General features: G+C 40.4%; 1 protein-coding gene across 2 annotated transcripts in view; it reads right to left on the bottom strand.

The window, feature by feature from the left end:
* Window positions 1–3,042: 3,042 nt before the first annotated feature.
* LOC128867771 (endoplasmic reticulum metallopeptidase 1) overlaps window positions 3,043–26,768 on the bottom strand; it is a 29,357-nt gene continuing 5,631 nt past the window's right edge. Inside the window, exons 2-13 of one of the 2 annotated variants that reach the window (XM_054109253.1) lie at window positions 26,231–26,696; window positions 13,420–14,087; window positions 13,115–13,317; window positions 12,888–13,042; window positions 12,287–12,670; window positions 11,916–12,096; window positions 6,836–7,020; window positions 6,617–6,760; window positions 6,452–6,551; window positions 6,285–6,387; window positions 5,925–6,216; window positions 3,043–3,476 (exon numbers count right to left, since the gene is read on the bottom strand). In XM_054109253.1, coding sequence (XP_053965228.1) covers window positions 3,309–3,476; window positions 5,925–6,216; window positions 6,285–6,387; window positions 6,452–6,551; window positions 6,617–6,760; window positions 6,836–7,020; window positions 11,916–12,096; window positions 12,287–12,670; window positions 12,888–13,042; window positions 13,115–13,317; window positions 13,420–14,087; window positions 26,231–26,236 — 2,589 coding nt within the window. In that variant the 5' untranslated portion in view covers window positions 26,237–26,696 and the 3' untranslated portion in view covers window positions 3,043–3,308. Of the gene's footprint in view, window positions 3,477–5,924; window positions 6,217–6,284; window positions 6,388–6,451; window positions 6,552–6,616; window positions 6,761–6,835; window positions 7,021–11,915; window positions 12,097–12,286; window positions 12,671–12,887; window positions 13,043–13,114; window positions 13,318–13,419; window positions 14,088–26,230; window position 26,768 lie in introns of both variants that reach the window. The other variant, XM_054109252.1, reaches the window with a different exon arrangement.

Raw genomic sequence — 26,768 nt, 5'->3', positions numbered from 1 at the left:
CTAAGGTCACTGGACGCTCCTTTCTTCGACAGCCTGGGGCAGTGCGACAACCCAAATCTCATCAATCTTCTCCATTATATCAACAGCTCTGACTGGTTGTAGATATCTGCTTGTTCGAAGTCTCATAATGGTATCAAAAAGGCGCTTTAGTGATTGTTGAGGAGTACCAGACCGGCACTTTAACCATTTCACCCACCTATCCAAGCAAGAAAATAAAGTACGCTGCGGAGTATTTTCCAAAAGAATTAGAATTAAAATTATCTGTTCGACTTCCGGACTACTGTAGCGTCTACCAGGTAGAAGTCTTAGCTATAAAGGAGGTAAAACTACTATAAATACATTCTCGGACAGCCAGGCGGCCATCAAATCAGTGAAGGCAGTTACTCTAAGATCAAAGGTTGCACAGGAATGCCTGGCAGCTCTAAATGATATGAGCACCATATTCAAGGTCAACCTTATATGGGTTCCGGGATATAGAGATATGGAAGAAAATTGCAAGACTGATGAGCTCGCCAGAAAGGATATTAATCTGCTTTAATAAAGATACAATATTAGGATTTCTATGGCAATCTGCAAATTAGGAATAAAAAAAAGATATTCTCCAAGAAGCCAATAGGTCATGGAGAGAAGGAAATACTTGTGCTACAACCAGGCTAATTGGCCGCAAATAGATAAGAAAAGATTAGATCAATTGATTAATCTCTCAAGAGAGAACATTTCGAAGGACGTGGTTTGTGCCACCGATAATTGACTTTTAGGTAGGCACAATTCTAGGCTGCGGGTATTTTCGCAAGAATACTGCAGAAGCTGTACAGTCGAGGAAGAGGAAGAAACAGTAGAACACTTCCTCTGTAATTGTCCGCCTTAGCTAGGAGTAGAGCAAAGTTGTAAGGGAAATACCATTTTTACTCTCTTTCGGAACTAACCGGTGTTGGGACAAACCTATCCTACGATTCATAAGAGAGTCTAACTGGCTCTATGAAAAATAAACCGTAAGATTCCCCTGTTACGCAGTGGTACCACAAAGGACCTCCACGGCTACTCTAAGCCGACTGCCACAAAAACCTAACCTAACCTACACCCTGTTTGGGTGTTTGTCGGAGTTCCTTCTCCTATTTGTGGTGTGCGTCTTGATGTTGTTCCCCAATTTTGTTATCAAATAATCGTTCGCTTGAAAAAAGTAACGATTTCATTTTCTCCGATGCAGCTCATTTCCACCTCACTACTTCGCTGCTCGCTAGAGAATTGCGCTGATCACCATGCAAAAAATGTGTATGTGACAGCATCAATAATGTAGCTCTAAAGCGTTTGCATAGGCCAGTGCTTCCAAGTACAAAGTGGCGCAAAATTAACCGCCCCGTCGGAAGATCTATAAGTTTTGCGAATGGCGTCGTACATAAATCAATAGTTGACACTTGATACCTTGATACCTGCATACCTGTTAAGGATTCTCCAGAGCTACATGAGTGAGCGCGAACTGTTGTACGACACACCAGATACCCAGAAAACAAAAGGGATAACGTCTGGCGCAGATCAAGGGTCTATTCTCGGCCCCGATTTCTGGAATCTGAGCTTCGATGAGATATTGAGCATGGAAATGCCAGAAGACACATATCTAGTGGGATATAGCGGCGGTCATACAAGTTCGAGACACTGAGGACGCCAGAAGGAAGCTGAACCAAGATGAGGACGCAAATATGGCTTGAGGACCACGACCTGGAACTCGCCAAACCGAAGTCATCCTTATGACACGAGGTCACATTCCTCTCGAGGTCAGCATGCAAATAGGCGACACGTCCTTAGTGACGCAAAAAGTAGTGAAATACTTAGGTATTCAACTTGACTGCAGGGCTCAGATACGCCATGCGGCTACCAAATCAACAAAAGTCACGGGAATGCTAAGCAGATTAATGGCAAACAACGTTGCGCCAACACAGAGCAAAAGAAGGCTAATCACGGCGGCCCCAAACTCAATTCTCCTGTACGGTAACGAAGTATGGGGAGTTGCGCTAAGCTACAAAGCCAAACGCGAAGCAGTAGAGGCTGTGCAACAAACAGAGGCTCTCAGAGTTGCCTCAGCCTACCGTACTATTTCAGGTGCAGCAACTTTCGTGATCAGCGTGGAGAGACCCGTCGATCATCATGGCCCGCTGAACACATGGTTTTTAGTTGCGACAGATGGCCTACGGAAAGAAATGCTCTGAGGGAGCAGATTGGCGACATCGCGCCTAGCAAAATGATGGAACGCGAGGACAGCTGGAACGCGCTAAAGAAATACATCGAGAACGTACTACGGCAAAAAAAGATAGAACTCGACACAGTGCAACAAAGCGAAGCCGCACATATAGAGACACAAGAAGATGAGCCTATAGCCTGAAAACTGGCTACAAATGCGGTGGACCCAGACGTGGGTGAATAGAATTGGTCCTTTATTGATGCCGTTCTGGGTCCTCCCAAAGTAATATACAAATCAGTTCCGGTTTTAGGTTTTATTTTTATTATTGACAGTTATTATAACAGTTTGAGCGGCATGTGGTGAGGAGCAGGACGTTTGCCTTTTGACCAAACCGTTTTGCATACGTTAAGATATAAGAAGCATTCTTCTTCTTCTTAATTTTCGCGTCAACTGCTTACGGGATTTTGACCGACCCTAACAAAGTGCGCTAGTCGTTTTTTTCACACCAAGTCAAGTCAAGTCTATCTCCATCTTATCTTTCGAACCAGAGAAGGCCTTCCTCTTCCTTTGCAACCACCAGCTGGAACTGCATCGAATACTTTCAGAACCGGAGCGTTTGTATCCAATTCGATGACATGCACTAAGCAGCGGAGCCATGGATTTTTATTCGCTGCGCTATGTCTATGTCGTCGTAAAAAGCATTGAAAGTATAGCTACTACATAAAAGTTCGCCTTAACGAGAAAAATGCAGTGCTGACAAAGCAACGTGGGATTTAATGGAACTCTTTTATTTTATTCACAACTTGCTGAATCAAAAGCATCTAATATTACCGTAAATTAAAAAAAAAAAAACATATTTTCATATTAACAGTCTCAATATCGTTTATTCTTCGGCTTCTTAAAATCTTGCTAAATATTATAAATAAACTACGAGTATCTTTACAAATGCCATTTGGTGCCTTAATTAAACAATAGTGCCTACTACTCCGCATTAATAGTAATCTGGAGAATTTCTTAAAAAAGTAAGAAATTTCGAAAATTCACTTAACATTAATATGTTATGCCATTTGTAACATAAATGTTTTCGAATTATCATACGCTGACGCTGGTTAATTTCGGGGTTTCCACATTTTTAAAATAGCCAACTTTCATAGGTGGCGACCCAGTCGGACACGAAGGTATAATCCGGAAAGCTTTGAATGAATTTCTCATATTTGTCGGTGCGTGTTTGCGTTTGATGTACCCAATGGCCGGCTATGCCGATTTCCAAATTTTGTGTGCTCGAGTTGTCGGCGGTAATCTGATATGTAAAGAAAATTAAAGGTCAATTTAAATTAAAAAAAAATTATAAATAAAATGATAAATTTAAGAGCGTTTACTCAACTAATTTCACCTTATAACATTAAAGCGTACTTTATCAGGCGGATAAACACCTTGTTATACTCTCGAACCGATAAATTTACCGGTTTGTTGGTGTGTTCTTCAAAAATTGAGGTTACGGTTAAAGCGAGAAAAGCGATTTGTTTTGCTCATTGGCTTTATTAGCTTAAAAAAAATATATATATGTAAATATATATATTTAAAAAAAATAATGAAATTTTACTTCAGCCTTGCCAGAATTTATCTGTACAATTTGTGTACAAAGTTTTCAGGCGGCTGAGTAAACGAAAATAATTAAAGGTGACTTTAGAGTTAAAATAATTTCTACCGAGAAAACAAGGGATTCCTTTTCCCGAAACTAATATTTTATCGACTCTGTCGAAGCCAAAAGGAAGGTAAATCATGGCTAGAGGACCATGGATTAAAGGTGGCCACAAAGAAAACAGAGCTAATCCTCCTACCAACAGACCTATCCCATTAGAAGTAGATATACAAGTACTCGATGCCACTTTATCGACAAAAAGAGTGGTCAAATACCTAGGAGTGCAATTAGACACAAGGCTAACTTACTGGGTGCTCATAAATCATGCAGCCACAAGAGCTGCCAAAGTAAGCTCATTTGGTGGGCATCCTTACCGGACATTGTCCGTTAGGTGTTCACGCCGTAAGACTTGGGATTACCTCAAGTCCGTTCTGCAGAAACTGTCTGGAGGACGAGGTGGAATCATCTCAACACCTTCTTCTCAGCTGCCCTGCTCTCGTCTGGCAAAGACTTAGAAATCTGGGCTCCCACTTTTTCCACCACAACGGACGAATTTCTTAACATTTGTCCAAGTGAGCCCTTTAGCTAGGGCAGCCATTTAACCTAACCTAACCTAAGCTCATTGCAAACCTTGGAGGACACGACAAACTCGATTCTTTTATGCGGATGCGAAATATGGGGAGATTCCCTAAGGGTGCTATGCCGGCGAAAAACTCTGCCATCTGTGGAACGCACCTGCGCTCTCAGAGTGGCTTCGTCATACAGAAGAGTATCTGAAGCAGCGGTGTTGGTTATCAGCGGAACCATCCCTATAGATATTCTAATACAAGAATGCAAACGGCTATGGGAGGCAAAAATCTCAGGAATCCCAGTATCACGCTTCTACGATATTAGAATTCAAACGCTCACACTTTGGCAGGCAAGATGGAACTCTGAACGGTACGGTAGATGGATAGCGAGACTAATACCCGATCTAAAAAAGTGGATAGAAAGAAAGCACGGTGAGGTTAACTATTATCCACACAGTTTTTGTCCAGACATGAGTCCTTTCACAAGTATTTGTGGCGAATGGGAAAAATGAAAAGTATGATGACTACTTTGGACTAAGTAGGCAATTGAGCAGTAAAGTCCTCTCTCGACGAACCAAAATAACACTCTACAAGGCTCTCATCATGCCCGTCCTAACGTATGGCGCAGAAGTGTGTCGTCGATCCAATGAAGCGACGCTTAAAGTATTTGAGAGAAAGATTCTGCGCACGATTTTTGTATGTTTGAACATTGGCAACGGCGAATATCGCAGGCGATGGGACGATGAGCTGTATGAACTTTACGACGACATAGACATAGAGCAGCGAATAAAGATCCAACGGTCACGCTGGCTGGGTCATGTCGTCCGAATGGATACAAACGCTCCGGCTCTGAAAGTATTTCATGCGATATCAGCTGGTGGTAGCAGAGGAAGAAGAAGGCCTCCTCTGAGTCGGAAAGATCAGGTGGAGAAGGACTTGGCTTCACTTGGTGTGTCCAATTGGCGCCGGTTAGCACGAGAAAGAAGCATCTGCCGCGCTTTGTTAAACTCGGCCAAAATCGTGTAAACGGTTATCACGCCAATTAAGAAGAAGAAGAGTATGATAATACGGACCACACTTTCTTTAAATGCGATAGGTGGAACATAGAGAGAATAGCTCTGCAACGAGCTATTGGTGTATTTACACCTGAAGAAATAATCGAGAAAATGATGATAGACGAAGAAAAATGGAATGCGAAAAAAGAAGCGTGAAATGGAAACTTATGCTGAGGAGCATTGAGCGTAAGTTTCTCAAAACAGGCGATCCTGAACGCAGGGTGAGTAAGTAAGTGCCCTTCTTAGGACGCCGTCTTGGCCCTCTACCTCGAAGCAATGCGTAAGCAGTCCCGGGGTGGAGGGAAAAATCCAAGAGAAGAGGAGGGATATTTTTAGTTCAATTACCACACACGTACTAGCGACGGTTACTATATGGTGCGAAGGCAGTTTTAACCCAACCTCACCGCCAAAAAAAAAAAAAAATCGACTTAATTGATCAGTTAAGTAAACGCATTAAAAAAAAACCAAAAAACTCAAATAACCTCCAAATCAATGAAGAAGTCCAAAGCGCTACTATCTTTGCCGTATGAGTAGTAAATAAAGAACGGTGGCTCCCAATTATCTCTCAACATTGTATCGTTGAGAGACCAATTCACAATTGTGGCAGACGCTTTTGGCCCAATAAAAATTCCCATATGATCTGGACCGGTTAGCGTAAAGTTGTAACGCTGTGTGTTCGACGTTTCCAAATCACTTTTGGATATCAAAGTTAGTACTGGCTTTTCGCTTGGTAAATTCGCCTTTTCATCGATTGGTATCCAGTAGCTAGTTTCTCTGCAATGAATAAATATAAATAAATACTACATTACATTTTTTATACCCAGGAGAGTTCGACGACCAACCTGGCTTTTTGCCAACGATGATTGTAAAATGGCATGCCGCAGAAGAGTTCGTCATTGCAAATATCGCTCACTTGGGACTTGACGCCGATGCTTTTGATGAGCTCTGCAGATGTTTTCATAATTTTATATTTTTTTCCAGTTTCTTTGCCAGCTAAGTGCATACTTACCATCTACTTCGTGAATGCGGCGATCCTGTGGGTACAAATAAATTCCCGAATCATTGACACGCGTAGTGCCATCGGCATTATAGAGCACCCGGTTTGTATGCTGGAACATAGGTGATTTTATATAATTAAATAAGGAGTTAAGTGAACAACTGAAATTCAACTCACCAGAAGCGCATAACGTTGAGTGGCCACTTTGGCGGTGTAGGGGAAACCAGCTGGCGTCACAGCCAATATGATGAAGAGAATCGTGACGGCCAAAAAGCAAAATATGATTGTACGCGTCTTACGGAAGAACATGTAGAGCGGCATCTAAATGCGGGTTTGAGTAAATGAAATAATTTAATTTTATGAAAATTTTTGTAGGGAACAAGAAATGCAACTTACTAGAAAGCCTGCAAACATAAATGAAAAGAAGATTGCTAAGGCACCAATTTCCACGTCCGGATAGGAATTAGACCCCGAGCGACCCATCATCGGTATCATGGCCGTGTAAAGCTCATGCGCGATGTAAGTAAAGTATATGAAAGGCAATATTTGGCAAATTATAACAGCGATTGCGAACCAATAGGCTAAGAGAAGTTGGAAGATACAAAAATTTAATGTATAAGTTAAAGAAATTTTGGATTAATCATGTATGTATGTACTACTGTGGGCAAAAAGTAAGGTGAATTTATTTGTCAAACTTCGCGGGATTAAAATTTCGCTCTAGTTATTTTTTTCATGAGTTGGCAGCTCTGTTAATAACCTCTGGGCCAACTTTCATGTCAATGTAATATAATTATCAATAATATATTCACGCTTGTGTTTACCAAACGACCAAGAGTGCATTTTTCGATTTTTACAATGTCTGATTTGATTGAGCAGAGAAGTGCCATCAAATTTTGTTTGCGGCATTTGGTGATTCGACCATGTCGCAGAAAAATGTTTATAAGTGGTACAAATACTTCAAAGAGGGTCGAGAACGTGTTGATGACTTGGAGCGCTCCGGACGACCATCAGCGTCAACAGATGATCAACACGTCAATAAAGTGGAGGAGTTAGTGCTCAAAAATCGTCGGTTGACTGTTAAAGACCTTACTGATATGATCGGAATATCAGAAGGATCTGTGAAAACCATTTTGAAAGACCATTTGGGCCTGCGAAAAGTCACATCTCGTTTGGTACCGAAAACTCTCAATTTCTTGGAAAAAAGTCGTCGCGTTGATGTGTGTGAAACAATGCTTTCAGACCATCAGGACAAGCTCAAATGCATCATTACGGGAGATGAGACTTGGATTTATGCTTACGACCCTGAAACAACCGAAAAATCAAGCGAATATGGTGCTAAAGGCGAGGCCAGACCGAAAAGAGCACGTCAAAGTCGTTCAAAAATAAAGGCCATGATGACAGTTTTTCTCGATTTTCGTGGTGTGGTGCTCTATGCATTCCTTCCGCCTGGCCAAACTGTTAATAAGGAATATTATTTGAGCGTTATGCGTCGTTTACGTGAAGCAATTCGTCTAAAAAGACCAGAATTATGGGCCAACAACTCTTGGTTTTTGCATCACGATAATGCACCGTCTCACACTGCACTCGTTCTTGGTGACCATTTCGCCAAAAATTCCACGCATATCGTCCCGCAACCACCGTATTCGCCTGATTTGGCTCCGTGTGACTTCTGGCTATTCCCAAAACTCAAGAGACCACTCCGGGGAACGCGTTTCGAGTCGATTAAGGAGATAAAAGCTGAATCGAAGAAGGTGCTGATGGCTATATCGGAAATGGACTATTTGGCATGTTTCGGGGATTGGAAAAATTGTTGGCATAAGTGTATTTTATCGAGAGGGGATTATTTTGAAGGGGATGAAATTGATTTACAAGAATAAATAAAGATTTTTCATTTTACAACCAAATTCACCTTACTTTTTGACCACAGGTACGCTATAGATTTTATACAGCAACCCAGGCGAATCTATTAAAGCTGATATAAGCAAATCAGCTGATTTGTTTTTTTCTCTTTCGCCTTGTCCATGTGGCTGTCAGCCCAGAATGAAACAAGGCGAATTCATTTTTTGTTTTCTAATTTTCCAATACTTTGCTTTGACAATCAAACGAAGAAAATATTGTTGTTGGTCTAGTGCTACCACCTTTAATGAATGTGTCTTGACAGCAACGGGGCATACGCAGTTTTTCACTTTATCCTCAATTTTATTTTGCAAGGAATTTAAAATTTTAAAACATTATAGTTTCAAATCTTTGAAATAAACAGTGCGGCAGCAATTTTTGGGCCCAAACCAAACCAATTGCAAATGAAAGTACTCATGTAGAATAGTAAAAAGTTTCGCAATATTGATCAAATGCCATATTAAATAATATGGTAAATCCAGTACAAATATTAAGTTTTCTTAAATTTCGTCTTAGAAGATGTTTAGTAAAATTCAATGATAATATACATTTTTTGTAAAACATTTTATCCCGTTGAATCTCACCGCTATGGTGACTATTTAACCCATTTTTTCAAAAATTGTTCAAAAGTCCTCTTAAACTGGATATTAAAGGGTTAATATGTTCTACAAAAAGATTCCTTGGAAAATTTTACTAGGGGTTGTCAAAGACATTGAGCACCTATGGGCTAAATGTACTTGAAAAAAATTTATTATAATAAATAAGCCCATATAAATATTGCTGTAATTTACGCCTAGAAATTAAATTCATAAAAGAGAACTTCCGCTTCAGAAATTAATTGCTTTGCTACTTTGCCGAATACTGCTGAATGTACTCAAATAATTTCGCATTTTTTCACTCCAATCAATCCCTACCTCTACTAAAGGGTGATCAGATTGGCGGTACAAGGGGTTTTTCGGCAGATCGCGGCGACTACTGTCAAACTAGACATATTTTTTTCAGTATTCATTGACATTTTATCCTAGAAAGACGTCTCAGCAAAACGCCGTTTACAAATCGTAAAATTGTATGAGGAAAAACGACGCTCTGTGAAAAGAGTTCTTCGCGCGCTCAGGTCAACAATTTTGTATAGCGATGATACCCATTTTTGGCCTTATGGCCTACGTCATTAAGCAAAATTGCCTTATTTGGGCTGAATAGCAACCCGAAGTCATTCAAGAACAGTCATCACATCCATCGAATACAACCATTTCGTACGCCCTATGACCTGGAGGTATCAACGGCCCGTATTTCTTCAAAGACGAGGCTGCCGCCAATGTGGCAGTGAATGACGAACGCTATCGCGTCATGATAAACGACGTTTTCATGCCGTGATACCGAAAATTGAAGTCCGTGATCTCCACAACAGCCAGTCCGTAGTTCCAACAAGACAGCGCTACTTGCCATACAGTTTGAGGGGCAATATTAAGACAGCCACCATAAAATGGAATTTCATCCATTTCCGCTTCTGTAGACTAACCTCATCCTTTGCAGAGAAACGGAGCTTCTACAATAACCTCCTCTTTATATCTGATATCGACAGGAAAAGGCGAGCCTCCTGTAGTTTTGTATGAATTTATAACATTTAATGGTTAAAAAAAGGCACAGTTTACCACTTGGAGGTCGTCCATTTGTGGAATAATAAACACAAAAATACTTTTGTCTCCATTCTGGAGACTAACCACAACCTTTGAAGATGAAGATCTTCACTTGACATCCCCTTTAAACTGCCAAAACTTACATTTCGGCAGCTTTCATTCTTATTGGACTGTTGGACTGGGTATCAGGGCATGAAGGTTATGATGGTAACGAAATGGTGGACTGCCTTGCGAAATTAGGTGCTTGGATTCTCAAAATTTATGAACCAGAATCCATTTGTGCGGCCACCGATTTCATTTTTATTCGCACAGATTCAAATTTAACTTAGCCGTTTTGTTGGACTGGGTATCAAAACATAAAGGTTACGATCAGAATCCCTTTGTGGGAACACCGATTTCATTCTTATGTGCACAGACTCAAACTTAACTTAGCCGTTTTGTTGGACTGGGTATCAAAACATAAAGGTTATGATCAGAATCCCTTTGTGGGAACACCGATTTTATTCTTATGTGCGCAGACTCAAACTTAACTTAGCAGTTTTGTTGGTTGGGTATGAAAACATAAAGGTTATGATCAGAATCCCTTTGTGGGAACACCGATTTCATTCTTAAGTGCGCAGACTCAAACTTAACTTAGCAGTTTTGTTGGACTGGGTATGAAAACATAAAGGTTATGATCAGAATCCCTTTGTGGGAACACCGATTTCGTTCTTATGTGCGCAGACTCAAACTTAACTTAGCCGTTTTGTTGGACTGGGTATGAAAACATAAAGGTTATGATCAGAATCCTTTTGTGGGAACACCGATTTCATTCTTATGTGCGCAGACTAAAACTTAACTTAGCCGTTCTGTTGGACTGATTATCAAAACATAAAGGTTATGATCAGAATCCTTTTGTGGGAACACCGATTTCATTCTTATGTGCGCAGACTCAAACTTAACTTAGCCGTTTTGTTGGACTGGGTATGAAAACATAAAGGTTATGATCAGAATCCCTTTGTGGGAACACCGATTTCATTCTTATGTGCGCAGACTCAAACTTAACTTAGCCGTTCTGTTGGACTGATTATCAAAACATAAAGGTTATGATCAGAATCCCTTTGTGGGAACACCGATTTCATTCTTATGTGCGCAGACTCAAACTTAACTTAGCCGTTTTGTTGGACTGGGTATGAAAACATAAAGGTTATGATCAGAATCCCTTTGTGGGAACACCGATTTCATTCTTATGTGCGCAGACTAAAACTTAACTTAGCCGTTTTGTTGGACTGGGTATGAAAACATAAAGGTTATGATCACAACGAACAGGTGCTTTCTAAAAATTGTATGTACCAGAACTCTTTTGTGGGACCACTGAAACCCACATAAAGAAATTTAGGAAATACTGTAAGGACAAGGAATTCACACGACACTGAATGAAGAGTTGTGGACAGAGGCAGGCCAGACAGTTTTATCCTTTCCTCCAAAAAAGCATCAAATAGGTTCTGAAACCTGGACAGAATGGGCTTACGAACTCTCATCGGATACCACAAGGGACATTGCATTCATCGTTATCATTTCAAGGAAATATAATTAGTAGATAGTTGCTGTTTTCTCTGTTCCTGTTTTCTCTGTGAATGTGCAGCTCTCGCAATACGAAGACTCGCACAGCTAAGTGGTGCGATTGCAAATCCATTAGTGATATGAAACTAAAAGTCTGAGGAAGTACTCAAATTTATCAGAAACCTATAATTTTGTGGTTTCGGTCAAGCATAATGAACCAAATCAGAGATCGGCAGTGCATAATGGCCCAATAATAATAATAATAATAACCAAAGGTCTCAAGACGTTCTTTCCCATGACCTTTGAAACCCATCCATTGAATACCTAGCCTACCCTAGAAAGATAATAGCCTAGCCATATTGCAATATTAAACAGTGATAATTTCGTCAGCTTATTCTTACCTCTGCGATGCCATTTCGTAATCAAGTTTATGATCAGGGCCACTATGTCAAAGAACACAGCCAGCATGCACATGAAAGCCGAACGCACATTCAGCGCTGTAAGAATTATTGTTAGCAAAATTAGGATAAGACAATGCGAGTGCATGATGAGTTGAATGCGAAAGCCCAAGCTTAGGGGGTCCTGTAAAAGAGAAAATATTGTAGTTGAGTAATATTAAGCGAGAATGGCAGATTGAAGCCGACATAACTCCAACTCCACTAAAGCGGAACTCTAGAAAATGTTGCAAGATTTTAGTTTACACGCATAGCTTTTTGGAGATGAATTAAATTGCGACTTTTCGTCGCATGCCATATTTATTTGGCCAACTCACCTTCTTTGTACGTTCCAAAAATAATGCCGGAAATATACCCTTGCAGAAAAATACAGGGCAAAAGTACAGACCGCTTATTAACCAGGTACGAGAGAACCAGGACATAGAACATCCCACAATGTCCAAAAAACACGCTATACCCATTACCAAAAGCGCACCCACTGACAGTGAAAGTATTTGTACAGCAAAGGCGAGCGCATACCGACGACTGATCGCCAACCAGCTGAGACCCGATCGGGCTGACATGAAGAAAAGCGAGACGCCTATGGCGCTGAATGCAGCCACACACACAACGCTGTTAACGATGATGCTGGTTTGCAGTGAATAATAGAGGATGAACCAACCGATGAAATCGTAGAAAATAACTTTGCCAGACACGTAATCCTAAAGAGAGAAGAAGAAGACAAAATGAAATGAATATAAGTAGTGCAAGAAGAGTAGGCGTCAAAGAGCGAGAAAGAGTTTCAGCAAGAGTTTAAGAGCATAATACGCCAATTTAAACGGGCAGGCTTTGTAATTCGATTGCTAGAAAATTTCAATGAAATTCACTCGCTAGTGAATTACAAAGCCTGAACCCTGAATAGGCGATATTCTCACTAACCGTGGGATTCTCCATCTCTGGTGCATTAGCTATGGATCTCGCCAAACTTAGCAAATTATCGCCAGTATTCTGAAGCGAGCCTTTTGGCATGATATTGAAACGATCGTATTCTGTGTGATAAACGTAGCCATTGGTGATGTAGGCCATATCCAAACCTAAAAAAAAAAAAAAAAAAATATTTACTTTGTAATTCTTGAGTATTTTTGAAATTTGCCTTTGTTGCTTACCAGGGACACCGCCGTAATCACGAAAAATGCGAAAATCTGTATCGGATGGTATAAAATTATTTTGAAAAAGCTCCTCGGCCAGTGTGTTTGCACTCGGATGTGGCACTCGGCGATAATAGTTCATGAGCCATGGATTACCTGGACCCGATTGAAAGAGCATTTCACGACCTCCCGCACCAGCCGCATCCAAATTGATTAAAGCTCTACAGAAAAAAGTAAACGAAATAAGTATTGCATTCACCTATTAACTATCGACATATGTTTGTGTGTGTGTGCAACGGTCTACTGTGAATCTAACAACTTACTTGCAATTCGTGGCCCATTTATGTTGTGTAATGAAACCATGCGATGCTTGCAGTGGATTCTCTTCTGCGCCGTTAAATAGAAACACTATAGGATGCTCCAGAGGTCCATTAGATTTTGCGATGACGCGCAGCACTTCTAACATGGTGGACACCATCGAACCATCATCTCCAGCACCCGGACTACCGGGAGCGCTGTCAAAGTGCGCATTGATAAGCAAATAATTGGAGCTCGTATTGTTTTTGGCGCTCAATTTTGCTACCACATTCTGTACGCCCTGATACATATTCACCATGGTCCAGTGCACGTATGCACCCGAGACCTCCTGCACGTCGATTTCGAGTTCGAAGTAATCGCTCATTTGTTCTATGACTTTGTTGATTTCGCCGACTAGAAACTCTACGGCCCGTACTTCGTTTGCTTCACTGCCTACTACTTTTGGACCGATACGCGCTAAGTTGATTAGAATCTCTTCGGCGCGTTCGGCTATATACGAATCGGGATATGTGGCCTCATCTTTGCGTGTGAGCGGTGTGGGCAGGCGCCCAACTTGTGTGATGACTACACTCAAATAAATGATCAACCAGAAAGCGGTGAAAATTGGTGCATAATACCAGTTGAGCTTTTTGGGCACCTCAAAGTCAACGTCGATGTGGTATTTGGATTTGAACTGGGGATGGAAAAAGGTGTGTAAGTGAATTTTCGATGAGTCATTTGAAAGTATTGAATTATAAAAAAAAATAACCAGACCAACAAAAATTTCGTACGAAGAATGTGAGTGTGAATTCATAAGAAAATGAAAACTCGGTAATTGACTATATGTAAAATCACGTGTTACTTTTTAACGACTTAAACATATCTCAAAGTTCTATTATTTCTCTCCTAAACACATTTTGATACTTAAAAAACTGTTTGAGATAACGTCGGTGTTTGTAGTTATATTCTTCTCCATTTCGTTAAACGCAGTTTCGAGCACAAGAGCTCGGATTTTTAAATTTTTTAAAACAACTTCAATGTACTAATTCATCCATTACCATTAGACTTACATATAAAAACAATCGCTACTTGCAGCGGGGTGAGACTCAGAGACATAGAACACTGGACAACAAGGTCGTACGGTCACAGTAAGATCCTCCTACAGGGACCCTGGCTGCTCAAAAACAGATCAGACTACACAGTCCCCGATCTTAACTTCAAGAACGACTTTACGTTATGTTTTCCACCGAGACCAGAATGGAGCAAAGGGAAGGTGATTGGAAGTTACGATATTGAAATCTACACTGACGGTTCTAAGATGAACTCTTGTGTGGGAGCTGGCTTCTATTCGGAGCCACTCAACTTACCTCAGTCAATTCGACTTCTAGACTATGCCAGCGTGTTCCAGGCGGAACTTTTAGCGATCAGAGAAGAATGCAAATCACTAAAACTCGACAAGGAAATTGGTGCTAGAGTAGCTATCTTTTCAGACAGTCAAGCAGCTATCAAGGCCTTAGACTCCAACTCCATTTCATCCAAACTAGTCTTACAGTGTAGAGTGGAGCTGGAATTACTTAGTCATTGGCTTGAAATTACTCTGATATGGGTTCCCGGTCATAGGAACATGCGGTGTAATGAGAGAGCGGATGAGCTAGCAAGGAAAGGTTCGACACTAGACATAGAGGTGGAGGTAATCTCCACCCCACGCAACACAATAAAAGCGTCCATTGCTTCACACTATCATACTTTAGCCGAAAGAAGATGGAAGCAATTAACGATATGTATTACAACAAAAACTACATGGCCGTTGTACAAAATCCAAAGGACAAATCACCTGTTAGGATGTTCTCGCCCAAACATTTCACATATCACTGCAACCCTTACAGATCATTGGCTAGCACCAATGTAACAGTGAATGGGGAACGCTATCGCGCCATGATAAAATACTTTTTGATGCCGTGATACCGAAAATTGAACACCGTGATCTCCACAACATCCAATCCGCGGTTCCAACAAGATGGCGCTACTTGCCATACAGTCCTTGAAACAATGGATTTACTGCGTCGTCGTTTCGGTGGGTAATTCATCTCTCGTCTCGGACCAGTGGATTGACCACAAAGTTCGTGTGATATCTCACCTTTGGGCTTTTATTTGTGTAGGCATGTAAAGTCTAAATGTTTTGTGGAGAAACCAGCTTCGATTGAGGCATTCGGAAGCCAACATTATTAAAGTTATTCACGAGATACAGACCGAAGTCATCCGAAGCGAGTCATTCAAAATTGTTGTTTATGGAATGCCGAATTACGGCGCTATTGTGGCCAACATTTGAGAGGGATTATCTTTAAAAAATAAATGTTATGAATGATTTTACAGAAAAGTAATAAAGATTACGCAACCAATTTGATGTTTCGTTGTTTTAATTCAACTTAAAATCCAGTACCTCTAAATTTATCACCCGTTATTTCTATAACAACTGTGTACGTATACTATTTCTTCTACTCATCGACAGAACCGCATAATATTTATTTTCCAATTTTCTTATCAAATCATAAGCGATGACGATTGAGAATTACTCCCTCCTGGCATATAAAAATTTGCCTCAAACTAAAAAAAATTCCTTTCGAACTTGTTATGACATGTCGCATAGCTGTATTCGTCACAGTCGGACAATTTTTTTGCTAGATTCATTTGTACACCCAGGATCAAAGTAATAGATACGCGATATTTTGACCAGTTTTGGTTACTTTTCTTTAGACCTATTTCTAGAAAAATCAATTCTAAAGAATTCCGAATGGCGCAGAATTCCAGAGGGAATCTTAAAAGTGACCTTTTCTAAAAGAAGGGCAGTCAATAGAGCCAGTTGTGGTGCAAATGACAATAAGCACGCTAAAATGGATCTTCTGTCCACAAGTGTGGGATGTCTAATTAGTGCTTAGCTCCTCCCTTTCGAACGCAAATCGCGAACAGACAAACAACACATGTTCAGCATCTTCTGCAGTTGATGCACAATAAGAACAGTACGGGTCGTCTTCGACCCTGTATAAATGGGATTTAAAGCACCCATGTCCTGTCAGTATTTGGGTTAGATAGTAGTCTAACTGTTCATGTTTACGGTTAACTCATTTGGAAATTATGGGAATCAAGCGGTACGTCCAGCGTCCGTTGAGGAACGAACTCCATTCTTCCTGCCATGAACGCAAGGTACGCTCTCTTGCTTCCTTGCGTATTGTCACCCGTTCTGAAGTAGCTTTGTTTTTGTAAATTTTAGCATACTCTTTTGCCATTAAATTAATTGGGAGTAGTCCTGATATAACCATAATGGTGTCTTCTGATATCGTGCGAAACGCGGAGCATACCCTGACGCCACTCAATCGGTACACTGATTTCATACACTTAACATACAAGCTGCAATTTGTGATGAGACAACAGTGAAATAGTCTCCTGCAGTCTTGCCTAGGGCCTCTGATGTTCATCATTAATCGCGTTAGCGCAGTTTCTGCTTCTGCTGCCCCGATGCTCGCGTACGGCAAATGCTCTTTGAAATTAAGTCTACGGTCAATTATTACGCTCAGGTACTTAATGAATGGCTTCGATTCTACGCCATGATCGCCCACCATTATATTGACCGATTCCACAATCTTCCTGCTGCTAATTAGTACAACTTCAGTTTTATGGTTCACAAGGGTTAGACCGCTGTTGCACAACCATTTCTTTAACATGCTGACAGCTTGGTCACATGGATCTTTGGGTTGACGGAGTAATTTAGCCACGACCAAAACAACAATGTCATCAGCAAATCCTACAATTTGTGACCGAGAGATTTAAGTGTGTAGGGGTTCGTAAATGCTTGACAGTTTCGGCGGATAAAAGCTCACATCGAATACGAGCGCGACAGAATATAATCGACATGGCTATTATATGACAGCTGGGAATCAAATACAACACCAAGGTCCTTCATTTTCCGTTCACAGATTGTAAGATGGAGCCCGCAATACTATAAGAAATATAAATGATTTTTTCGGCACCATTCATCGACTCTATAAAGTATACGTCCGTTGGAAGGTTGGCTGACTCGCGCAAATCTGTGATGGTTGCAAATATTTTAAGATCATCAGCGTAAAGCAAGAAATTCGCAAATTTGAAGCATGAGCTAATATGCCTGAAGACGTTACCTTGGGGGACATTTGAGGACGCCATGAATGGTGTTGAAACAACGTCGTCAACAGCAACAAAGCAACCCCTATCAGTTATATTAGTTATTCCGGGACAAGAATGTTGAATGAAAACAAAAAGAAGCCACTTTCAGCAAAAGCAAATGATATGATACTGTGTCGAAAGCTTTCGAAAAATCAGTCTGGATAGTATCCACCTGAGATTTATTTTCAAAAGCAGAGAAGCAGCAATCGCCAACCTCTGACTCTCTAGCTAAGATGGGCTCAGAGGCCAACTTCTTTTGCACGTCCAACCGACTGTCACAGATCCTCTTGTCATTAAGCAGAATGGGCTGTGGGCAGCTGGTTGGGCTGATGATGGGCTAATCATGGACTACTCCACTTTCTGTCGGCGAATCACATGAAAAAGGTGGACATCTCAGACAGTGCACTCTGCCCAGCGTGTGGAGAGAAGGATGAGACAGCGGACTACTTGTACTTTCTGTGTGTTTGCCCGGCCTTCGCTCGTATCAGGCTTGAGGTCGGTTTTTGACACTGATGTATTAAGAAGCGACCTTCTTGGCTCCGTGGCAGCACAAGATCTACTCAGATTTCTTCGGAGGTCGGGTAGATTTAAAGAAAATTAAAAAGGGAATCCGAGTGCAGTACAATGGACTTAATGTTGTCTGAGTGCTGGACTTGCTAGTTTGCGCCGACAAAAACAAATTCCCAAAAATAGCCAGATTGCGGCCGCTGAGCGCTTGGCGACGAACCCATGTTGGCTGGGGGGAGAAACAAGATTTATAAAAATGCAAGTTTTAAAACAAAATGTTGTGAATTCGTTATAATTCGTGGGGGAAAGGCGCAACACCGAATGGGGGGTAAAAATAAGCAACAATCAACGAGATTTTTGATGTATTTCAAACTTGCACTTTATTATAGTACATTAAAATTTAATGGAGCACAAAACTGCTTACCGCAATTTTTTTTAAATGCTGATTAAAAAGTTATAAGTTTTAATAAAAGTTTGTTGAAATTTTAAAAGCTTTCTAAAAAGTTTGAAACTTTTATTTATATGATATTTGTTGCAGAATGATTTATATTTCTGTAAAAAATTTATAAAAATCAAAAAAAAGAAAACTAGTCGAAACAGGTCAAAATAGCGCGTATCTATTGTATTATTTTGACCCAGGTTGTACTCATATGCTTACAGCTACAGATCCACGTGTCATAATAGAATAGGCGCAAGCACAACAACAAAAATGAATAATTAGTAATTGAGGCAATTAAACGTTTAGATGATTAATTAATTGCTTGTTTGATTAGATTAACGGGTGCCAGTGCCATATGGTATGTATGCGCCATTTACTGTCGTAGCAGCACGCCGCAACGTGCCGAAAACGCGAGTACTCGTACTAATGAAGTGGACAAACACGGCGACAGAGATACGACAAGGTTTTGTAACTACGCGGGTAGGTCGATTGGTAGGTGCAAATTGAAAAAAGTTTTGTTTTCTATTCGATTAGTTCGATCCACTTCGTTTGACGTTTCCGCAAATGTTTTAAATGCCTTGAAATTTTAATATTGCATTTATCAGCGTGTATGTTCGAGCATTGTCCTACTACAGAATAGAATAGAGATTTTTCTTTTTCAAATGTGCTTATTTTGCTTTAAATCGACGTCGACTTGATTCAGCTCCGTATTAAGTGCGCTGGTGATGATTTTACAAGGCGGCGCAAAAGTTGTTACTTGGTGTTCTATGGTTGTAGTTTTTTATAAATGAAAAAAATCGGTTATACTTTTGGATTATCTTTATTTGATGTCTTCTTAATTGGCTTTCTTTAAAAGGAAAATTCTATATGCGCCGTACGAGCCCGACTTATTGCATTTTCCACAATTTCCAGCGATTAATTTTGGCGTTCTGTCATTCTAGACGGATGATCTTCTTGAGGGCTCAAAATTGTGAGCCTTGTTTACATAAGCTCGTTGCTTCAAAAAGTTTGGCGATTGACGCTGACACGCCAATAGCACTGCGGAGTTTTTCAGCATTCCTGTGGGGTATAACGATCCATGACTTATTGAAGGGTATTTTGCATCTGTTTATTTCACAAATGTCGAAGCAGAGTCGTCATTTGACTTATTCTCCGCAGGGGGCTAATATATATATAATTAGCGCGTACACGCTTTTTGCGTGTTTGGCCGAGCTCCTCCTCCTATTTGTGGCGTGCGTCTTGATGGTGTTCCACAAATGGAGGGACCTTAAGTTTCAAGCCGACTCCGAACGGTAGATATTTTTTATGAGGAGCTTCTGTCATGAAGAAATATACTCGGAGGTGTGCCATTGCTTGCCGAGGGGCGACCGCTATCAGAAAAACCTTTATTTTGGTGTTTCACCGAGATTCGAACCTGCGTTCTCTCTGAACTCCGAATGGTAGTCACGCACTAACACATTCGGCTACGACGGCCACCGAGGACTTAGTTTTTGTAAAATTCAAAACTTTATTTAAGATGTTTCGAATTATCCGATGTGGGTCAAATAGGCACCGTTTTGTTGTATGATTTGTTGAAGAAGTCTTGGTCCTCATTGGCGAAAAACTCTAGTAATCGATTCTCCAATTTTCTCCTGAAAAAGGAGGTAATCGCTTGGTGTCAGGTCTGGAGTATATGGTGGATGCATTACAACTTCCCAACCAAGCTCCCGTAGTTTTTGGTGCATCGCTACAGACGTGTATGGCCTTGCGTTGTTGTTATGGAACACAACACCTCTCCTGTTGATCATTTTTGGCTATTTCTGGTCAATCGCTAATTTCAAAGGGTTCAGCTGGTGACAGTAGAAATCTCAATTTAGTGTTTGGCCATACGGAGTAATAGTAAAACTTTCCTGGCTGTTGATCTTGGTTTGACCACCGTTTGCGCTGCTTCATCACTCTATGACCACGAACGTTTTCACACAGTATTGTCGTGTGTGACGCGTTTTTCATATCACGAGGACATCAACCAGCTGGGCAGGGGTACCTTCCCCATTAAGGAACCGGATATTCCAGATCCAAATCGTAGTCCTTAGTGCGTTTGCGAGGGTCGCCATCAGTACAGGAAGTTCTCATCCGAGCCTTTGTATATTTTTTCATTGGGGAGATTTTTAAGTGGCAGGTCCCAAACCCAGTACAATCAGCTATCCTGGGATGCTGCGACTTCTCACGTTGGCTTACTCCCGAACGGGTGTTCGGAAGCTACCTTGGGCTAATCCCGGAAGTTGTGAGCTGCGTGAACCACTGGTCACTGCTCCTGACCACTCCCAAGTGAATGGCAATCAGTAACTTTCCCCATTTGCGTGGACTTCCACATGTGGAACCAACCTCCAGGATCAAATCCACGTATGGCGCAGAAGCGTGGACGATGGCAACATGAGTTGAAGCGACGCTTGGAGTGTTTGAGAGAAAGATTCTGCGCAAAAGTTTTGGACTTTTGCACGTTGGCAACGGCGAATATCGCAGGCGATGGAACGATGAGCTGTATGAGCTTTACGCCGATATAGACATTGCGTAGTGAATAAAGATCCAGCGGTTACGCCGGCTGGGTCATGCCATCCGAATGGATAAAAACGCTTCGCCTCGGAAAGTATTCCATGCGGTACCAGCTGGTGGATCAGAGGAAGAGGAAGACCTTTTCTGCGTTAGAAAGATCAGGTGGAGAAGGACTTTGCTTCACTTGGTGTGTCCAATTGGCGCCGGTTAGCATATGAAAGAAACAACTGGCGCGCTTTGTTAAACTCGGCCAAAATCGCGTAAGCGGTTATCGCGTCAATTAAGGAGAAAAAGGCCCATTTTTCATCTCCAGTCCCCATCTTTGGGTGCTTCTTACTTCGACAGCCTGGGACAGTGCGCCAACCTAAATCCCAACAATCTTCTCCATTATATCAACAGCTCTGGCTGCTAGATATCTTCCTGTTGGAGGCCTCATAATGGTATCCAAACGGCGCTTTAGTGCTACTTGAGGAGTACCAACTGGCACTTCAACCATTTCACCTACCATCCATTTAAGAAATGGTTCGATTTCCTTCGGTTTGGCCAAGGCTTCGCCGATGGAAATACGATCCATTATGCTTTCTGGTGTTACTTGGTGTGGCAGCGAGCTTTTTCGTGAATCCAGATTTGCGCAAATGGTTTAAAACTCTTTTATGGTCGGTCTTTACTCCTGAGCGATAGCTCCTTATCCGTTGATTTTGGGCGACCAGAATTTTCGACTTTATTGTACAGATAGGACCGCACAGTAACTGAGTGGATGATTCCAATCGACTTTTGAAGAGTCTCAACAATTTTTCTCAACATTTTGTTCCCTTTATGCGTTGGGTTTCTCGCTTGAAAACTTGTGTTTAATCAGTACAAAAAAAGCATTTTTAGTTAGTTTTTAAAAGTTAAGTTCCACGTCGCCTCTTCTCAACTGCAGGTACTTATTGAACCTCCCTCGTACTGATTTTATATGAGTCAACGTCTGTGATTCCCTGAACTAAAATTAACTTGTCACGGTGATGTTTAGGTACTACTAACCTCGGTTTCTTAGAAGCAACGTCGTCTAGTCGGCAACACCTTTGAAGATGGCTGGTGAAATTAATAAGAGCTGGATATTCGTGTGCTTGTGCACAAATACATACATACAAATATTATATTTAAGTATTTGTATTCTCCATTGAAAAATGAAAGCAAGAAAAATATGCAGTTCACATGTGAAATAACAGTAGCAGCTCTCATGACTAACCGGCTGGCCCATTTGAAAGTACAAAAATTGCTCTTGTAAGATGTACCTATATACCCAATGGTAGAAAATGCGTAGCACAGTCAAAAGAACTAAAAAAAAAATGATTAATTGGAAAAATTGAATGGATTAAAAATTTATATACCCTTAATAAGAGTAAAAATTCTGACGGTAGTATTTGAAAGCTGCATTTTTTCAAATTTTTTAGAAAGTTTTAAACTTCAAAAAAATTAAATAAATAGTCAAAACTTTCTAATAAATATGTCCGTTGCTATTATTTTGCACACAGGTGTATATTAAATATTGTGCACGTGCAACCATTATATCTAAGCTCTCAATTTACAACCTATTCTCAGTATTACAAATATATTTGCCTGTAGAAGGAATTGTAAGTGATTTGGAAATATCTTTACATGGGAACCAACCCTACTTAAAATAGATCAAATTTAAAGAAATATTTTATCACAATAAGTAAAGCTCACTGCATTTTACTGAGAACTAGTATTTCATAAAAACTCGCATGGTGACTCTTTTAGTACTTATTTGGCGTCTAGTTCTAGAGGGGTTTTGCGAACCATAGAAATGGCAGTAAATTTTTCAGTTGAAGTGTCGACAGACAAACGATTGTTATTCGATATTTGTCTGGGTATTTTTCTTTAAAAGTTGCTTAGTGTGCACACTCATACATATCATAAATATACATATCATAAATACATTTTAATTTATGATATTTATTATATTTACAATATCAATTCAATTCAGGGAATATTTTCTTTAGATATTAGAAAGATGAAATGCGTCTAAGGAAGGGTAGGCAACTTGCGGCTCGCGCGCCATGTGCCGCTGTGTGGATGTGAAGCTGTGGCTCTTTAGTGCCATACGCAAATATTATTTATTTTATCAAAATAAAAAAAAAGAAAACAAAAACAAAAGCATTAAAAAATCGTTCTGAATCGATTAACGCGGATTAGGCGCGAATTCTATCTCTCAGCCACTTGTACTCGCTGACGGTAAAGAATGCTTAATGGGTTATGTACAGTTAGAAGTTTCAAAAAATCAATTTTTTTATTTTAAATTCTTAATTTACATATATTTAAGATTACACACAGAAAATTTAATATCGTTCCGGTGAATATTTTCGAAGTTCCACGCAAATTTGAAAAGGCGTTTCACTTTAAACTTTTCTTAAAATGGGGTTTTCAAAGTCGGTGACCCACTTACGGCTAACCGATTAGTCTCAAATTTTAACACGAGCTTCCTAAATATATTTTTTAGTAATTAATCCAAGATTTTTTCTCACCGATAAATTTTTTTATAAACAATTTAAGGCCGAAATTTTGATCAAAAATCGATTTTTTTTTGAGAAACCTCCAAAAAAATTTATTTCCCTTACTCCTTCGACTAATTAATAAATTTAACATTACTTTAACGAAATCTGTTTGGTTTTTTAATTTCAGAGGATCCAGTTCAGAGATATAGTGGTCACCGCAAAACGTCTTTTTCTAGAGGAGCTCCCGGAGATCAGCTGTAACGCCTTTCCAAATAAATATTTTTACAATACTAAGTCTTAAAATACAGTCAAAAGATAACATAATGAGTGTACAAATTTTTAGATCAATAAAATTTAAAAGTTTTCTCGGAAAAAATCCTCGAAAATTCGCGTTTTTTCCGGCTTCTTAGGGGTAGAAACTTAGTATTCCACCTTCCTTCTTCATAATAAAGTGCGATGACTTTCTAAAGGTTAGGTGTTGAAACGTTTTGCTTTGTGCTTGAGTGAAATACTATAAATACATTTCTAATTGAAAAGGTATTAATCACCTTGAATTAGAGAACGACAATTGGTTGCAAAAATGTTACTTTATGGTGGATATCACAGCGAAATTAAACGAGCAGAATCTAAACGAGGTAGAAGAATTCGTTTATTTTGAAGAAACATTAATTCTTTCTGCAAAACATACTCAGAGCGGTAAATTACTTCAGTTTCAATTTCTGAAGCAATATTGCGATAGAACCAGTCTAACTGTTGACACGAATTACTTTAGCGACTTATAAAAAAAATGAAAGATGAATTTGCTGACTGATTTGGCAATTCAAAATCAATAAATCCATTCATAGTAAATCCTCTCAACACAAATAGTAATGAAATCCAGGTTGAGCTATTTAGAATTGATATTGGATCTTTAAAGTGGCTTTGACACCATTATGAGACCCCCAAATGGCAGATATCTACAGCCAGCCAGAGCTGTTGATATAATGGAGAAGATCTATGGAATTTTGGTTGGCGCACTGCCCAGGCAGTCGAAGAAAAGAGCACCCAGCTCGGACATTTATAGAGAAAATGCTCAACAGTCTCCTTCTCTGAAAGGTCCCCACAGCTTCTGTGATGGGGGATAATGGTAATCCTAGCATTTCCGTGTGTGGGTCGATCGTCCAGTGACCGGTAAATACAGCTTCGAGTTTGGAAATTGAATGGCGCGGAGTCCCCGGGATTTTCTGAGTCCTCCGTATATTGTAATATACTGGGGCCAAAGCGTTTTCGAAATAGCAAATGGAGAAATGAAGCTCCATCTTTTCTGCGCTTTCCTGAGAAATAATTTGTGTAGTTCTTCTTTAACAACTGTCAGCGGGATGCCCATGCCCGTGTAGGAGGTCTCTGAGACCAATTCAGTCGACCCCTTCCTGGCGAGCTCGTCAGCAATTTCATTTCCCTCAATGTTCCAATGTCCTGGAACCCAGATTAGAGAAATGTTACCAGACAGCTGGAAAAAAGGAAAAATTGGCTTTGGATGAAAGGATACGACCAACAGTGGCGAATTGCGTTCGTATTATCCGCTTCAAGCTAATGATGAATTTCACAAAGTGTCTGATATCAAAATCCGCATTATTCGCAGGTGTAGCGATCAAGTGAATATCCAGATGTCTAAGCCTTTGCACGACGTGAGCAGGGCAGCTGAGAAGATGAAGCCACCTCGTCCTCCAGACAGCTTGAGAAGAAAGGACTTGAAACACTCGCAAGCCTCGCCGCATGGACACCTTACGGACAATGCCCGGTAAGGATATCTACCAAATTCGAGAGGTGTGGCTTTTTTAGCCTTAGAAGTTCCCTCGAGTGTCCTCGATCTACTCGTAACCAGAAGGATATCGCGACTTTGCATGCTTGCGCACTAGTCTAGCGCTCGTGAAGTTGACGCGAGGTCTATCTTTCCCTGAGCAGACCACAAGTTCTCAAGCGAGCAACAATCCTCTCATTTTGCGATGAGACCACCTCTAAGGTCCTCAGACTAGTCAGCTCATCAGCCCAGCAATTTCCCCTTATGCCGCTGTGACCGGGAACCCAAAAGAGTCTAATATCGAAGTAGCCGGATGCAATCGAGAGAGAAGTCAGGCATTTTCCGACTTGTTTCGAACGCACAAACAACGAGCCCGAGGCTCTAATTGCCGCTTGGCTGTCGGCGTAGGTATTTACATCCTTTACAGTGATTGCAGTAGTAAGCAACCAATCTACTGCTTCCTTGATTGCGGCTACTTCCGCTTGGAAAACACTACAGAGTTCCGAAAGCTTAAAATTGAACTTATTGAGGAGCTCCTCCTCTCCAGAATACTCCCTCACCAACTTTTCCGTTCAACTTCGAGCCATCCGAAAATTATGTTTGTCATGCTTTGCCTCCAAATATTACACTCTGCCCACTCCTTACTTGAGAGAATATGAGTGGAAAAAGTTCCACTCGGACCTAGCAGACTTTTTGAGTGATGAAATTAAGTGTCAAATATGACGGTATTTACAAAAATTATAAGTCTTCCGATAGGGTGATTAATTTTGTGCCACCTACAGTGATTACTGATTTTAAAAAGCGGACGTCTATCATTTGTCATAAGTTCAGGCCGAGTGTTTAAAAGAATATTTGAATGTTTAGATGCTCTTTTATTTACTTACACCCATTTTTACTGCGGCTCACTTATATGCTTGTAGTCTCACAGTCAACTGGCAATCCTCTTGCGAATTCCACAAATCTTCACAAAATCAATATTCACCACAATTTTGATTTATACGCACTTTATCACAGGTATAAACATACATTCCTAGTTATGCCAGTATGTATAAGCAATCACTCGATCTCACTCTACACAATAATCTCCCGTATATTCCTTTTTGTTGTTGTTATGCAACACAAAAGACCTGAGATCCTGCACGATCTACAGGCTTTCAAAATAATCGAATTTCGTTACTTGATTTTCCTTTCTTTCGCGTAGCTCAATAGTTAACGTCTTTCATTCGCGAACCTTCACGCCGAATTGAAGTTTTGATTCATGGCCGCACGCTCAAATATCAATTCGAGAAAAGTACACAAATATGTTCATAAATGTGCGCGTACATAGACTACCGCACTACATTCGAGTTACTACATACAATAATTTAGGGTTAACGTTGAGTTTTTTGCGATTGTAAACAATTATCGAAATTTTTTTATATC

The sequence above is a fragment of the Anastrepha ludens genome, chromosome 6 (genome assembly GCF_028408465.1).
Source record: "Anastrepha ludens isolate Willacy chromosome 6, idAnaLude1.1, whole genome shotgun sequence".
Classification (NCBI taxonomy): Eukaryota; Metazoa; Arthropoda; class Insecta; order Diptera; family Tephritidae; genus Anastrepha; species Anastrepha ludens.
Note: the sequence above shows the minus strand (reverse complement) of the source record. Positions and strands in the feature narration are given on the sequence as shown.